This window comes from Notolepis coatsorum, assembly GCF_963971535.1.
Source record: "Notolepis coatsorum genome assembly, chromosome: 20".
Classification (NCBI taxonomy): Eukaryota; Metazoa; Chordata; class Actinopteri; order Aulopiformes; family Paralepididae; genus Notolepis; species Notolepis coatsorum.
The window spans coordinates 12535903-12552652 of NC_140184.1; the positions used below are offsets into that span (position 1 = coordinate 12535903).

General features: G+C 45.3%; 1 protein-coding gene across 1 annotated transcript in view; it reads right to left on the bottom strand.

The window, feature by feature from the left end:
* LOC311247379 (E3 ubiquitin-protein ligase arih1-like) overlaps positions 1-10324 on the bottom strand; it is a 34364-nt gene extending 24040 nt beyond the window's left edge. The window contains exons 1-6 of the mRNA XM_084337756.1: positions 9813-10324; positions 8394-8461; positions 6030-6174; positions 5421-5513; positions 752-807; positions 578-644 (exon numbers count right to left, since the gene is read on the bottom strand). Coding sequence (XP_084193882.1) covers positions 578-644; positions 752-807; positions 5421-5513; positions 6030-6174; positions 8394-8461; positions 9813-10085 — 702 coding nt within the window. The 5' untranslated portion in view covers positions 10086-10324. The remainder of the gene's footprint in view (positions 1-577; positions 645-751; positions 808-5420; positions 5514-6029; positions 6175-8393; positions 8462-9812) is intronic.
* Between the last annotated feature and the right edge of the window lie 6426 nt (positions 10325-16750).

Here is a 16750-nt window from a genome sequence, read left to right on the forward strand (position 1 = left end):
TGGCACAATTGCACAGCTGTTACATATTGTATTCCATCATGCATTTCTATTCAAATTTTGTGTATATATTCTACTACAATCCTGCACAATTGTACAGCCCTGTCCAATATTCGATTATATTGTTATTGTAATTCAGCGTATATATTCCATTTAATTTGATTCTACTTTAATTGTGTTAATGTTGATGCACCAAATTACCAAGACAAATTTCTTTTATGTGCAAGCGTACTTGGCAATAAAGACCTTTCTGATTCTGATATTACTATTGTACTGTGAATTATTTACAAGATCCAGTAATAGTACACAAGATTTGTGATAGTGATTTAATTTATATATTTCTCCTAAATCAACACATAGCAACTGTTGCTTTGCACATAGAAACAGTTGTCTCTTGCACAAAATAATGGTTGTTGTGTTACAGGCAGCCATCCTGGAGGAGAGAGAACTAAATAAGACATTCCATGCAAGGCCTCTCCTATTGCTTTGATGCCGTTATTTAATATAGCTATGAATTGCAAAATAACACCCATTTCTGGTGTGTTGTATTCCCAAATGATATTTCAAAGTGAAATCTTACCTCTACGAAACTATTTGTAATCAAGTGTTGGTACTTCAACTTCACTTTTGAATCGGTTATCAGCCGCCTGTAAGAAACATTTTATTACAATTATTTTCAGAGCAAATGTAACCGACGCTATATGAGTCAATAAAACTAATTTAACGAAGCAGTGTCCTCCGGCAGTATACTCACATTACTGTGTTGTCATCCACCAATATATCACAGTTGTGGGCGGGACAGGATATTGTCTTAAAAAAAAGAAAATATAGAAATCAGTACTAAGCAGAGCCACAGCTGCCCTGTACAATAGATACACAAGGAGGCCATGGCATTTTATTATTAGACGGGGGGAGGTTTTGCATTGTGTGTGTGTGTCGTCTCGTCCATGTTATTTTAGCAATGCTGCTATTTTTACATATCCCCCTCACCCCCACGTAAATGGTTTCTCCCACTGTGAGCGAAGGCGTTCCCACTGACCCAATGAGACGTCTCGCTTTCTATGTCGTATGTCAACATGGTTTGCTTTAGAATAACAAATTGGAATGGCAGAAATATAAACACAGCCTTCAAACAAACATGTCCGCTAAATAAAAACAGAACTTCAGAGATTATACTACAGCACTATTTATTCAATGCTTGAAGACATCGCAGATTCAGCGAGTGCAGCTCACAGTGACTTGTTGCACTCAATCCAGAGAATGATAAATGGTGCATTTTATAGCACTTTTATCCAAAGCGCTTTACATTTTACCCATTCACTCACACACCGACGGCGGAGGCAACCATGCAAGGTGCCAACCTGCTCATCGAGTGTCTTGCTCAAGGACACTTGGACACGATGCCCGGGAATCGAACCAGTAACCTTCTATTTATTAACATGTCCATTTATCATGTCTATTCTAGTTATCTTATTATTATTACTACTATTACTATTGTTTTATTGCACAATCGTAGCGGGCATGGCCAACCGCATTTCACTGTATGCCCTGGTATGTATGTGATGAATAAACTCTTGAATCTTCCAATTACCAGACGACCAGTCTACGTCCTGAGCCACTGAGCAAATGTCTTGATGTCTGTCGCAATCGTCTATAGAGATAGTACATTTACTAAACGTATGTGTTTCAGCTTGCAAAAACAAGGATTGGACTATAAAGCACACATGCCTCAACATTTGGCACCTCCACACAGTAAGGCCTAACAAAATTAATAGTTGGTTTCAGGTTGCCGACCGACCCTGCCGATTTAGGTGCGACCCAATATATTTTATGAGTTTTTAGAAAAAAAAAAAAAATCATTTTTTTTTCTTTTTAAATAAAGTTTCATAGAAATCTTTGTCAAACATTTAGTATTATGGATATTAAACATGCTGGCAGAGTACATGCATCCATGTTGTTGTGAACATTTTAATTAAATAAAGAAATTCCCTATCCATAGTCGCCGTGGGAACGAATAAAATAAAAAAATAAAATAAAATAAATTCCCTACCTACCCATGGCCAAACTGACAACCAACCTGAAACCAACTATTAATTTTGTTAGGCCTAATGTGTGAAAATTCATTCTCTACTCTAAGAACCATCTTTTCGGACCACAGACACGCAGTCTTCCAGAAAAGCACCTTTCTGAGAAGCAGTGTTGGTTCAGCTGAACAGTTCAGCATTTAGAGGACACTCGGTATCAACACAAGCTTGAGCTCAAGTATTTAATGAGACACTTAACCCATTCAGTGCCAACCACGAGATTAGTCGGGTTAACTCGCCATGCGTTGAGTGCCAAGACCAGAGAAAACTCTGGTTTTAATCATTATTTCTTTTATTAGCAATATCCAAAAAGATTTCATCCATCGCTCTACCCAGGTGCCGGCGGAGGAGGTAGGCTTTCTGCGCCATGCCGTCGCTCTACCCAGGTGCAGGCGGAGGAGGTAGGCTTTCTGCGTCACTCAGTCGCTCTACCCAGGTGCAGGCGGATGAGGTAGGCTTTCTGCGTCTCGCCGTCGCTCTACCCAGGTGCAGGCGGAGGAGGTAGGCTTTCTGCGTCACTCAGTCGCTCTACCCAGGTGCAGGCGGAGGAGGTAGGCTTTCTGCGTGACGCCGTCGCTCTACCCAGGTGCAGGCGGAGGTAGGCTTTCTGCATCACGCCGTCGCTCTACCCAGGTGCAGGCGGAGGAGGTAGGCTTTCTGCATCACGCCGTCGCTCTACCCAGGTGCAGGCGGAGGAGGTAGGCTTTCTGCGTGACGCCGTCGCTCTACCCAGGTGCAGGCGGAGGTAGGCTTTCTGCGTCACTCAGTCGCTCTACCCAGGTGCAGGCGGAGGAGGTAGGCTTTCTGCGTGACGCCGTCGCTCTACCCAGGTGCAGGCGGAGGTAGGCTTTCTGCGTCACTCAGTCGCTCTACCCAGGTGCAGGCGGAGGAGGTAGGCTTTCTGCATCACGCCGTCGCTCTACCCAGGTGCCACGCCTCAGCTGAACCAAGTGCAGTATTTCCATATGTTCGAACACGTCTGCCACGGAGAATTGCACGCCGTGTTCTCAGAATTGCATGGTGCCTTATTCTCAGCGCAGTATCCCGGGTAGGGATGGGTACAGAATTCTGTACTTTTGAGGTACCGAACCGAAACACGTCGGTACTACCGAGTATCGATTCAAGTGAGATACCGTTTTTTTTTTCTTTTTACCTTTTTTTCTTTTCATGTCAACGTTCACACGCACAATATATGCTTACCTAGGATTTGACTTGATTCAACAACAAAGCAGTCGGAGCAATGGCAAGCCGAAAACGGTCGAAATTGTAGTTATTTGAAGTTTGAATTTTTTTTTTTACGACTGAGGTAGGTAAATTAAATTTGTTGAGACTAAAGTACCGAAAAAAGGTACCGTTGGGTACCGGTATCGATTCACAGGTACCGGTACCGTATCGGTTCAAATGTGAAAGGTACCCATCCCTAATCCCGGGTGCATGTCCGAAAAGGGCTTTAGGGTCGTGGCTCTGCATCTTCTCGCTACAGCAGTTATAATCTGCCGTTGCCACCTACATTTATTTTTTCTTGCCACACTCGGCTGCTTGGAAAACTGTGCTAGGTGAGCAATAATCGCCCCAGAGTGTTTACAATGATGGAACACAGGAGCATGTCAACCAAAGTGAAAATTACAAAAGGACAGGAGAACGGAGAACCGATGAAAGCGCGACAAATTAAGACACAGGATAAAAATCAAACATGTTTTTGTAAAATGGAGGGAATTGAGAAGTGCAATATTTTTTTTGTTAGGTTATGCTAAATGATGCTTCAACCACTGGTTGACAACCAGTACATTAAAGTCTTGTATTCCTGTTTGAACAGTTTTCCTTTATTATTATTTACCTGTGCTGTAACTCGTCTCACTCTTGCAAACATACCATGATAGAGGCTACTTTCTGACTATGCAGAGAAAGGCAATGAGTGTTCATTTGGGTTGGGTACCGTTCACATTTGAAACGATAGATAGATACCGGTACCCAACGGTAGCCTTTTTTTTTTATGTTATCTGTACTTATTCTAATAACAAAACATTTATTTCAGTTGTAAAAAGAAAAGTAAAAATTTCTCAATTTCAACATTGTGATTTATTTAGAACATTGTTTTTTACGCGTTATTTACCACACAAAATAAAATCCCTCCCAAACCTGTCCCTATAATATAGATTTATTTTCTACATTGCATGATTATGTATACATTTATTATGTATTATGTTTTTAAATGCTTAAATATCAACATTATCTGGCAATCCTTAGTAAATACTATCAAACTCCTCTGACCTCATCTGGTCTTTCCAAAGAATGGCTTATAGTAGACTTGATGATTCTAGAATACGTTAGCTTGTGAAGTTTTTAGAGTGTAACGTTTGGCTACTTAATCATTGCACATCTACAGAGACATGCACAGAGAGAGAGAGAGAGAGAGAGAGAGAGAGAGAGAGAGAAGAGAGAGAGAGGAGAGAGGGAAAGAGAGAGAGAAAGAGAGAAATGGGCTCAGCCCCTCCCATTCCTCACTTTGAGCTCCGCAAAAACTAAACTTAAACTTTGTCCAGAGGGCTGCCCCACTGTGAGCAGCTCCAGGGTCAGTTTAACTGTTTTAACTGGTCCAGAGGGCTGCTCCACTGTGTTGAGACCAGCTTAGTTCACATTAGCAGCTAACGTTAGTTTAGGTTTTCACTGTGACTTGGGCATACAGGGATGGCGAGATGATGCAAAGCCTTTTAGACGCATTGGACCCGTTGCTCGTGTGGCTGTTGGAGTGGCACCGGTTCACATAGAAACAGCGTAACTCACGAGAGGAGTCGTCACAGGGTTTTTAAGGTTTGTGTTTTAAGGTTTGCAAATTTAAGGTTTGTGTGCATTATGAAATGACAATTGCGCATCATTGGAATTCTTAATCTACCTGCTCTCAAGGTACCGAAATTTGGCACCAATCGATCTAGCGTGAATTGGTACTCTTGTAGTACCAACATAATTCAGTCTGTACCCTTAAAAGTACAGAGTTCGGTACTCAATCCTAGTGTTCATGTTTTCGAGACGCTGCAGCTTAGTGAACAAGTTTAGCTTGTGCAGCTAATAGGCTAAGCTTGTAGTTTACCTAATGTAATTTACTAGTTACCTAGCCGCCAGTGTAAATTAACTAAAAGCTTTGTCTTGATGTGTGATTGTTTTTTCCACTCAAGGTAGTCTAACCAGCTGCAGCACCCAGGTACTGGAGGTTTGGCCACTAAATTCCATGTTATTAAGATGAGAACATTTTGTATCCAAATTCGTTCAATATCACTGCTGCCACTTGCTGGACCTGGGTGCAAAACATCTCAAAGTATAGTTTAGTAACAGTGTGCCTACCTGTCCCATGCCCTCCTCGATGATTTTGGTAGTAAGGTAGTCCCCCCAGCACTGCATGCAGAACTTGTGTCCACACTCCAACCCAGTGAAGTACTGTGGGAAAAGGTGGGCAGTTTAGATACAACAGACTGAATTCCATTCTATGTATCACTGCTAGAAGTGGTCGTTAACTAGATGGCAACATTATGAAAGTATATACTTTTTTTTCCTTTTTTACAAAACACATGAGAATTAAATTAAGGAATTACAAGATAAATCCCTCCACCTCCGGTGTAGAGCTTTGATTGTCTGCCAGAACCCCGATTGGGCCTAGCCTGTAATTTCTCCAAATTCCCCCAGGCTTGAAAAACGGGTTGAGTTGGTATATATGAACCGCTGACTCAGTGGACGTGTGCTTAGCCACTGGGCACCACAACGGCAGCCTCGCTTTAACCTTTTAAAATATATATATACTTTTTATAGCAGAAATTCTGATTTTTATTTGGGCACAGGCCCAAAACCGCTGTTGTGGTTCAGGCGGAACCTACGCAGGTTAATTTAGGGTCGGTGGGATTTTTGCCGGATCAAAGCTCTACTCCAGCCACCCCCCCCCCGCCCCGTGCTACTGACCGAGTTTGGGTAGTTCAGATAGCAGATCTGACAGGGCATGTCCTGAGCTGAAGACCGGGTGTTCACCGGTCGCGTCCTCATTTTCTTGCTCGGATTGACGACGTGGCATTCAGAGAACAATTTATCAAGGTTCCCATCGAAATACCTGGGAGGCAAAAACAATACCATTGTTGAAATAGCTAAATGGGTGTGGAGAAATAATGAGATTGAAATGCATCATGTTCCTCTATTATGTAAAACAGACTGTGACAATTAAAGAGGTGCACTGATAATAAGATAAGCCTAGTGCTGTTGTATTGACCCCCCCCCCCCCCAACAAAGCACTGTCCTTGGTAAGACACAAATACCTGGTAATTAATTTGAAAAGAAAGAATCGACATCCCTATTCAATGCAACATTCTCAAAGACTATTTAACTGATACAGATGGCAGTCAAAGAACTTTCTGGAATTAAAGACTAGGTGGAGTGGAACACATGAGACTCAGGAAGCAGATGTTCTATTGTGGTCCCGACCTTGTTCGGGGGTCAAATCTGTTCCTACCCTTGAAACTAATGTGATAAACTAACTATATACTAAGTTCATATTTGCATTTCAAAATGGTAACCTCAATCTGTCCTTGTATGTACAATCAGTTCATAAATAACAATTTTCAACACATATGGTTTCAGTTTGTCCACTTGATATGACATTAACACTTTGGTTGCCTAAGGTTAAATTAATGATATACCGGCATAGATTGCCAGCGCTATTTGTCTATGGAGAAAGTCCCCTTCTTTGCAGGGCTATAACTTTTTAAATTCTATTGCTACATTGCCATTATTAGGGCCCATTCAAAGTCCTATATGTATTGTTCATTGTGTAGCAACGTTAAACTTTTTCATTCACATATTCATAGTAAAGTATGGTCTAATGTATAAGTATGTTTTCATCTCTTTCTGCAGCTTTCTCCAGAACGTGATATATAGCCCCAAATGCATTATATTGATGATGAAATACAGTTTGATGGCAATCAGCGCGATATAAAAAATTCCAACTAGACGTACTTCTAGAAGTTACTACACGTCATCTGATGTTGGGGGCGTTTATAATTCCGTGGGCAGCGTTATACCAATCATCTAATGTGGGTCAAATGTTGATAATATCAGTTATTATCGAAGAAGGTAACGTTACACGCTGAAACTCACCCCAGTCTCCGCGCGCCGTTGGGCGATCAGCGGCGAGTAGAAATTTTATCATTATGGGATATATTTTTACCCGGTCCATCTCCAGCTTGTATAATGGTATATACGTCCAAATCATGTTGTTTATCGAGTTATTGGCAATCGATCACCGTGTAGCGTGACGAGCCAGAGTCACATGAACCATAGCGAGCGCCCGGAAGTACTACGGTCGTCATGACAACCTCTATTCAACATCCTGTTTTGGCGATTGCGCCGATCGGCCACCAGATGGCGCTCCTGAACCGCCAGAGAGCTCAGTGGGTCCTGCTGGTGGATCTCAGGCCAGCGGAGGGACATTATGAATCCGATCGCAGATTTTTGAAATATTGATATAAGGACGCTGTACAGCGTCCCCCGGCAACTTTAGCATGGCCAGCAAAGACGTGAAAAGACGTGTCCCGGCACTCAAAGTGTTAAGTTTAATTGAGTTTAATTGAACATTGTACATGTCTAGTTAGCCAAGATGGCAGATGCTCACTAGCTAACAGTTAGCAAACGTTAGCTTCTCTATCAAAACAGTCCTGTTTGTATTTATAAATACAGTGGAAACTGATTGTACATATGACGACAGATTGAGGTTACTGTGTTAAAATGAAAATATTAACTTTATATAGTAGTTCTTCCTGTTTGTTGTTCAACCCGGATGGAACAGATTTCCCAACCCGAGTATGACATAATAGCAAAATGGCCACTGTGTGAATATCCTCAATAGAAGCAATAGGGTGAATACTACATTTACGACTACATTTCAGAGTTGCATAAAACACCATCCACATAAACTACTGATTTTTTCCATGGCAACATTATCAACAATCAACATTCTATAACTGTCATCTTAGATAAACTGCACACGATTATGATATTACATCGGTTCAGGGCATTTTCTATAAGTATAATTCTATGCCTTCAATACGATTTTTTTAATCATAATGCTAGTTTTAACAAACAGTTAAAGATCTTTATGAGTGAAAGTGTCTTGAAAATGAGAACACATAATTTAGCTATTGTACCAGGCAGGCAAATAATGTTATCCGTGCACTTCTAGAGGAAACTTCATTCCATAAGAATGATGATCCCTTCAAAAATGTATGGCAAAGGTTAAAGTTCGAGGTTGCAAGAAACTGGACCAATGTCAGAACTAACCTTTCCATCAGTTTCTCTTTGTCCCAGTTGAAGTGACTAAGGAGTATTCTCGTGATAGTAGCAGGGTTCTAAACAGCAGGATGTTAATAAAGTCAGTATGTAAACAAAAACACTTGGATATGTTCCAAGTTGAGAGACTAAAAATGTATCACATTGACAAGTCAGTAGTATTACATTTGTAGTAATGGTATCGGCTTAGACATTTCCCATTTATTTGGCAAAAAAGCTTATTTGTGTGATTGATTGAATGAAAACTGTATTAACAGATTGCAGAATGGGTACAATACAGTACAGCTCAATACACACAATTGTTAAGGGGATGAAGACCAGAGAAAGACTTTCGTCTTGTTTACATCAGGGTCCCCCATTTTCAATTCATCATAACATATGACATACAGCAGATAGACAGTACTGCTACATCTATACATTTATGACATACCAGATTTACAAATACAGTACTGTTTGTGATACAGTGTGTCTGTTCGTTTGAATATTTAAGAGACCACGATTGAATAATCAACCCCCCCCCCCCCCAGGCTAGAAATCGGCCATGTTGTTTCAGGCCTCCTTTCCGATGTAACCTACCTAGAGTTATTAACTAGCTGCTTATAGTGGCTGTGTGTCGGTGACTCAGGCAAAATTGCAAAATTGTGTAACGTTAGTCGCTAGCCAATTTAGCTCGCCTATTCAATCTGAGAAATAAGCAACCAACACCTTGTCAAACGTTAACGTTATTAGCCGACAACATGTACAACAACGTTAGCTCATTAGCAGTGCCGTGTAACGTCCACTGTCTGGCCAAAGGATCATCACATCACCATAAAACAGTTACAGGTGGACAGACTAGTGGTTTTTATGATCCACTAGGTTATTAATACACTCCCCGAACAACAAAGCAAATCTTGCTAATAATGGTCGTGGTTTGTTATTATTCTCTCCCAACAACACACCTGTCCTCCCAGCGAACTTATTAAAACTGAAACTGTTAATAACAAGTTAGCTTGAGCTTATAAAGTCTGGTGGTGACGTTAGCTATAACTACAAATAACAATCAAGCCCTGGCCTTGTTCACACCAAATACAGTATTCCACGCTAACGTTACACTTAAGGGACATTAATGTTGGGAAGCTTGTGTATATAATGTTAGCAAACTATCTGCTAGCTTAGCATTAGCTGTTCTCGTTAACGTTTTAACCAACAGCGCACTACTTGGTCATGTTCTTGATTATTATACATAATAACAATGTCCTCCCCGGTGGTCTGTCTCTGTTACCATCTAACCGGTTAGTTGGCCGTGTTTCCCCCTCACTTCGCCACTTGTTTACATCTCGACCCCCGCCGCTGCGGCCTAAACCCGGCGAGACATCCGCGGTGTTTCCTCGACGTGCCGCCCCGACACACAAACCAACACCATCTCACCTGGATGACCTCGTTGACCTCCCGGATACACTCCACCATATGCTGGAGGATCTGCTCGGCGGTCAGCACCTCGAAGCGGTAGTCCTCCTCCTCCTGCCCCGGGCCGCCGCCGCCGCCTCCTCCGCCTCCGCTCTCCACCTCCACGGCCAGCACCGGGTCGGCCATCTCCACCTCCACGTCGTCGTCGAGATCCTCGTCCGGATCGGCGCTGTCTTCGCTGCATTCCTCCTCCTCGTCGTCGAATTCATAGTTGTAACCCTCGTCCGAGTCCATCGCTTGTTATTGCGATGTATTGTGATCGGTCAAAACGTCAAAGCCACAGGCGACACCCGGTGATGATGACTCGAAGCTCCGCTCGTCGAGATCGAGACGCTGCACTGAAACGAGAGACGAGATGTTTCTCTACACAGTTGTTTCCGTGGCCCCCCAGCACATGCACAACATAACGCAGTGTGGTAGCTGCTGTAGCTGTAGCTATAGCTTGTTGCTAGTTTGGTCATCTAGGTAGGAGAGATCCGTGCTGCTGGCCTGGCTGACACAGAAAGACGCAGAGTCAGAAACACAGAGTTAGAATGGATAGAACGGGTTGAGCAGCCCATTCAAATAGAGCGATCGCCCACACTAGAGGATGGCTGGTAAAGTTGTCATGGAAACGATCATTTGGCACAGTGCATGATGCGACCCCATAAAGTTGATGCTTCACCATGGAAAGGTCGTTAATACATATCTAACCCCGGGGAGAATCGAGTGGTCATTTCTTTACATTCTAATTCTATGGCAATATACGCTACAATTCAGAGTGTGTTCAGGACAAAATGGGAAATGAGAAGTTTCCCCGATTGACCTCCAAGTCAGAAAGATACCACTGCGTCGTCACCCAAAGTGACAGAGTTTTTTTTTTTTTTTAATCTCGGATATGATTGATGTGTTCGGCAAAACATTGTATTTAAGGTGTGTGTTCAGTAACACATGTCTTAGCTAGTACAGCTTGTGCCACTTTGTGTCACTTTCTTAAAGCGACAATGTGCCATTTTGCTATCGATTAAGTTCCTGGAGCATTTGCAGAACAAATTGCAACCACCACCACACCACTCACGTTTGACTCTATAGCCTCAAATTGTCTGGTGCGACCAGCTTGGCCAGCCTTCTCGTGATACAAGAAGTAGGACCCTGATGGAAACAAGACAAACGTCTTTCTCAGGTCTGCATCCCCTTAACAATTGTATGTATTGAGCCGTACTGTATTGTACCCATTCTGCAATCTGTTAAATAAAGTTTTCATTCATTCATTCATCCAGGAGAGAGTGGGGTTAGGTAAAATGAGTTATGTCATAGGCTTCTCTCATCAAGGAAAAATTAGACACAAGTAGAATAAGTGCATCTACTCATATTTCAGGATGTTTACTAGACATTTCAATTATAAGAATGCATTCTGCACAAAGGGGTATGCAAATTGAACTTCTTAAAAAAAGATTAAGTGGTCCACTGGCTCAACTTGCTCCATGTTAGGTTAGGGGTACATTGACTCTACTAGCCAAAGGGTAAGTTGAGCCATGCATGAGTAAAACCCATTTTGTGCTTCTTGTGGTCTGTGCCATCTATGGTCTGTGCGGCCAATATAGGGTGGTGTAGTCTGACGTCACTGGTTGTTCCACCCGTATAGGGATTTATCATTGCGAAAATGGAGTATCGGCTATTGTAACAATTCTGCCGCATGAACATTGGCAAGCTTTCCATTTTTGCACAAAATTAGTTCCCTTCTACCACTAACATTATTGTTTAAGCATTTTTGGTTGAAATAAATGTAGTTATAAGGTTTTTAATTTGTCGTAAAAAAAGAACTACATTTACCAGTAGGCAGCCTGTTGTTAAGTAGGCAGCTGTCGCCTACCTCACGTCAAGGCAGGGGCGGTTCTAGCATCAGCCCTTTAGGGGGGCTCAGCCCCTAGAGCAGTAGCATAATTTCACTAAATGCCATGGTCAGGCAGCCTGTATCAGTTCCGCAACCATTTCCATTTCCGGGGTAGGCCTGATTGGCCGAGACGGCCACGTGACGCGCGTGGCACGCCCCCGCGGCAGCAAGCGCCCTACTGCTGGAGTTCGCCTCGCCTTTCACATCGCTGCCGTTGGCGAAAGCAGGATGAGGCGAGAGCGTAGATTTCGCTGTGTATCATTTAATCATTTATCATTTATCATTTGAAAGGCATACATTGTTGTCATACAGAAGTACAGAATACTTTTATCCAAAATGCTTCTTACTGTTACACTGTTAGAGACTGTGCTAGACAAATGAATGACTAATTCGGTCAGAAATAACATAACTAATAACGTTAGTAAGCACTGCTTATATGCTTATTATGTCTGCGGGGTACAGTAAACGTTTCTCCCGGGACATTCTGAAGAGCACACCGCTGTATGTTGGAGAACCAGCGGTCTTCCGCTCCTCCTCACTCGAGTGAGAGCAAAGCCGTGCACAGCTCAGCCCTGTGTGAGACGCGAGGAGGAGATGGGAGTCCTTCGAATCGGAATATGTTGTTTCTTTACACATATGTTGGATTATGAATATGTCTTTATAGCTATGCTGCCAGGCTGGTCCGCGACCCTCCGTGCTGCGATCACCAGCGGAGAGAATATGCTCACGCGAGCGGCATCGGCTTTGCTCTCACTCGAGTGAGGAGGAGCGGAAGACCGCTGGTTCTCCAACATACAGCGGTGTGCTCTTCAGAATGTACCGGGAGAAACGCTTACTTGCTGCCGCGGGGGCGTGCCACGCGCGTCACGTGGCCGTCTCGGCCAATCAGGCCTACCCCGGAAATGGAAACGGTTGCGGAACTGATACAGGCGGTCAGGCAAGGGAGGGGGCGGGGGGTAAAGGGGGGCCCCCCCCCCCTTGGTGGATTTTTTTTGTCAAATCAGTTGTGCAATAGTCAATTTTGGTGAGTTGTTTCTATATAATTCACTTATGACATTTAGGTAACATTAATGAACAACTACAGTATTAAGGAGACAACTACAGTATGTAAGTAGTAAACCTATTATAATTTTTTATTCCAGTCGATCATAATGATCATGATCATATTACGGAGCGCTCACTGCGTTCGAGAGAGAGAGAGAGGGAGAGAAAGAGAGGGAGAGAGAGAGAGGGAGATGTCACTGAGTCTAATTTTTATTTTTTTTTGTAATTTTTTTTTTGATGGGGGGGTTCGACTGGCCCATTTAGTCCACTCCGATCGGCCCACTTTGGTAGGGCTGAAAAAGTTAGATGTAAAAATGAAAATTGCCACAGAAAGATGCTTAAAAATAGCCTACTAGCTCTTGCAGTGATTTCAGTGATTTCCCAGGCTACATGGTCTGTACGGCGGGCCGGTGTGGGCCAGTGTGAGTCGGTGTGTGGGCCACTAATGTGGGCCGGTGTGTGGGCCAGTGTGTGGGCCAGTGTGTGAGTCGGTGTGTGGGCCACTAATGTGGGCCGGTGTGTGGGCCAGTGTGTGAGTCGGTGTGTGGGCCACTAATGTGGGCCGGTGTGTGGGCCACTAATGTGGGCCGGTGTGTGGGACGGCAGTGGCGCCGGCAGGATTAAATTCCATAGTATACTATGCATGCTTGCTCGCACAGAAACAGTCCGTCGAGATGATGTAGCCTACACAGCGCTCTACTACAGATACACTACCCAGAGTGCAACGACACACATAGGTGACAATAGTGTGTGTGCGCGCAGGCCGGAGTGACTCTGAACGTCTCAGGCTGAATTTGTGTCCCCTAGCCCAGGAGTTCCCAAACTTTTCAGGCCGCGACCCAAAAATAACGGGGTTACACCCCCACAACACAGCGGGACCAGGCAGCGCACCGGGGAGACAACCCCCAAAGAGGTTGATCCCTCAATCCAGGCAACAGGTCAAAAGAACTCGACCTGTGCCTGGAGCACTGCGGACTAGACAGGCGCCTAAGGGGTCTGCTGAAAACAGCACCCCGGCAAAAGGGGCGTTCGGTATGCTGTGCACCATGTCGCAGCCTCCACAAAAAAAAACCGACCCTCTAGAGAGGCCGAGGCAGAGAAGGCTGACACGATTGGCAGACATCATGAAAGGTGCGGGGGCACACTCGCAGGCAGACGGGGTCAAGCCCGGCCTAACCCGAGAGTCGACTCCGCTACCAACACACCTGGAAACCAACCACCACCCTATGTTTAGTTTAACAGGAGGCGGTGTTCCTATAACCCCCCCAAGAAAAAAAACTCAGAAACACAACTGCGGGTATATACCGGCTATACAGCAGTACAAGTGTTTCAGTTCTCAAGAAGGGGTTAACCCAGGCAAACAGGTCGACGAGAACGAGTCCGGACCTGGGCCCGGCGGACCAGGACGTACACAGGGATGCCAGAGGGGTACAATGAACCACCTCGACAGCCCCCTCCCAGCCCCGCCAAGCAGGAGAGAGGGGCGAAAAAAGAATGGAGAAGGACCAGGCTCCTTTAGCACAGCGCAAGGTACAACACAATATGGACCAAGCAACAGTGAAGGATAATACGCAGTGACATAACCACGAACACCTCCATAACATCAACCCCTGCAACGCCCGGGCCAACCCGGCATTTTCCCCCCGAAAAAGTCCTTCAGGGTACCAGAACAGCAGATCTGCGCCCCGGCGGACAACGGGTTAACTGACCTGGTGCGGCGCGACCAGAACCAGTCCCGTGTCCTAATCACGCCACCATCCAGTCCTAAGAGGGGGGTAGGTACGCGTGTTGATCTGAAACATCACAGAGGGTGCACCAAGACGGTCAGAACATAAAAGCGCTGCACCCGGTGGCCCACCCCAAGGGCGTGAGACCCCTCTGCCAATGCTTTGATCTATTCCGTTATCTCCCCCCAGAGATGAACGAGAATTCATCGAGACTAACCTAGTACACTGGCGCTCGGAAGAGACAAACTCCATCCTAGTTGCCCCATAAAAAACGCAGTTTCCATGATGAGCAACCAAGGCGTGCAAGCCCATGCGTGGTTCCACACAGAAGCACCCAGGGCCAGCACTATGTACACGTCGAGACCCAAAACATATCAATGGTAATTCTAACAAGAACCCAGATTTAACGTTCCCTCCAAGCCGCCTGGGAGAGCGGCAGGAAGCTGGCCAAGAGACACAGATATGGGTCCCATAAGACGCGTCCGAGGGAAAACACCCCTGTCAACCCTGCTCTGTCTAAAAGAGAGGAGACAGGGAACCCCCAGAGACTTCTCACGTGAGTAATAATTGAAAAGATTATGTAACATTGAGCTACGTGACCAAAAGCTCAAGACATATGCAACAGAGCGCAGAGCAGAAAGCTTATTTTTAAGTTCTCACGCATAACTCATCTTGACAATAACAGAGGTCCACAACATGGAGCCTGAAAAGAACTCACGGAAGTCTCACAACCAATAGAAACGCGCCCAGTGACGTACTCTATGGCGGGGGGAATTCCGTGACCCACCTGCCCAAATATGGCGTGGGACCAGGGAACTCCCTCCCCCCCCTCTCCCTACCCTGTGACGCGCTGACCCAACAGCGTGACAGGAAGCCCGAAGGACAGGAGGTCCAACCCGCTGACCAATCAGAAAAAAGGGGAAAGAGGGTTTATCACCCCCTCATGACCCCACACCCCGGATACAATGAAAAACAACAAGCAGCGATGATACCGTGTACCTAGCATGCTACATGAAAAGCGTATATCCACTAGGATAAGCTAAACCAAATGCACGCCAGCCAGACGACAACCCGTTTACGAACAGGTTTTATATACAAGGCTTTAGGCTCATGTGCGAAACACGTCACCCGTGTTTATGTCTAAAGAAAAACACAGACGTTTAAAGAGAGGGTCAAAGACCTTGGTACAAGCTACATATATGAGCACTTCTGTAGGCAACATTCTAACCAAGTTGTGGACTCGATGCCATGTTTCCAATGTAACAGAATACACACAACCCCCTCAGATAAAAAACGGTAAAGTTTACCATTGCAAGAACAACACAGTCTTCTTCATGATGAGGGAAGACAAGTCTTTCGACCGAGTGCTAGCCACAGGCCTTGCCAAGCACACATATATATAGCGACCAGAACAATTTACAAGAAACTGTCCTACTCTCCTAAACAAACACACAACCCCACAGCTAGGTGAGGGTTTACACATCGTATCCCCAATATATAACAGTGAATAAACACACAGTTTGTAACAAAAAACAGTTCCCCACCAGGAGGGACCTTTTATTTAGTAACAAAATTATATGTTGAGGAGGGGAAGGGGACAGGGGTAAACGGGGAGTCACTAGCGGCGCCTGCCGCGTGCAGCGCGGTACTTGCCCCCACAGGGAGCCGGCCCGGAGGGACGGTTCTGGGAAACCTGGTCACGTCGATCCCTACCGTCACCTCCGGGCGTGGGGCGGCTGGCTGCGGCGGACAAGGCACTGCCTCCACTCCTGGCCTTCTTTGACGAAGGCCCAGCAGTGGCGGCGGTGGTGGCGGAGGCAACGGTTGCGGTCCTCTACTGGCGTTGTTTTCATCGGCCATCACCGGTGGCATCGGGTCGGGGGAAATGGGGTTGGAGCACAGAGCGCTCCTCCTCCATCTCTCTGCAGGCAGCCGTCATCTGTTGCATGGCCGACCCGAACAGCCCAGCATCGGAAGGGGGCCGTGAGCAGGGGAATCCTCTTCTGTTCCGGCACCCTCGCCAGCTCCAGCCAAAGGTGGCTCTAAGATAGAGTGGCCAGGGCGCGCCCCTTCCTGGCGGCAGCTGGGTAAGGTGCAGGATGGCTCCAGCCGCTTGGGCGTGAAGATATTGATGGTCATCCAATACCGACCCGCCCGCCATCATCCCCGACATGTAGCACGCTAGCTGCGTGATGTTAGACGTCGCAGCTAGGCTCTGGGTCGCGGCGATGTACACCTGGTCACTCCAATTAGCC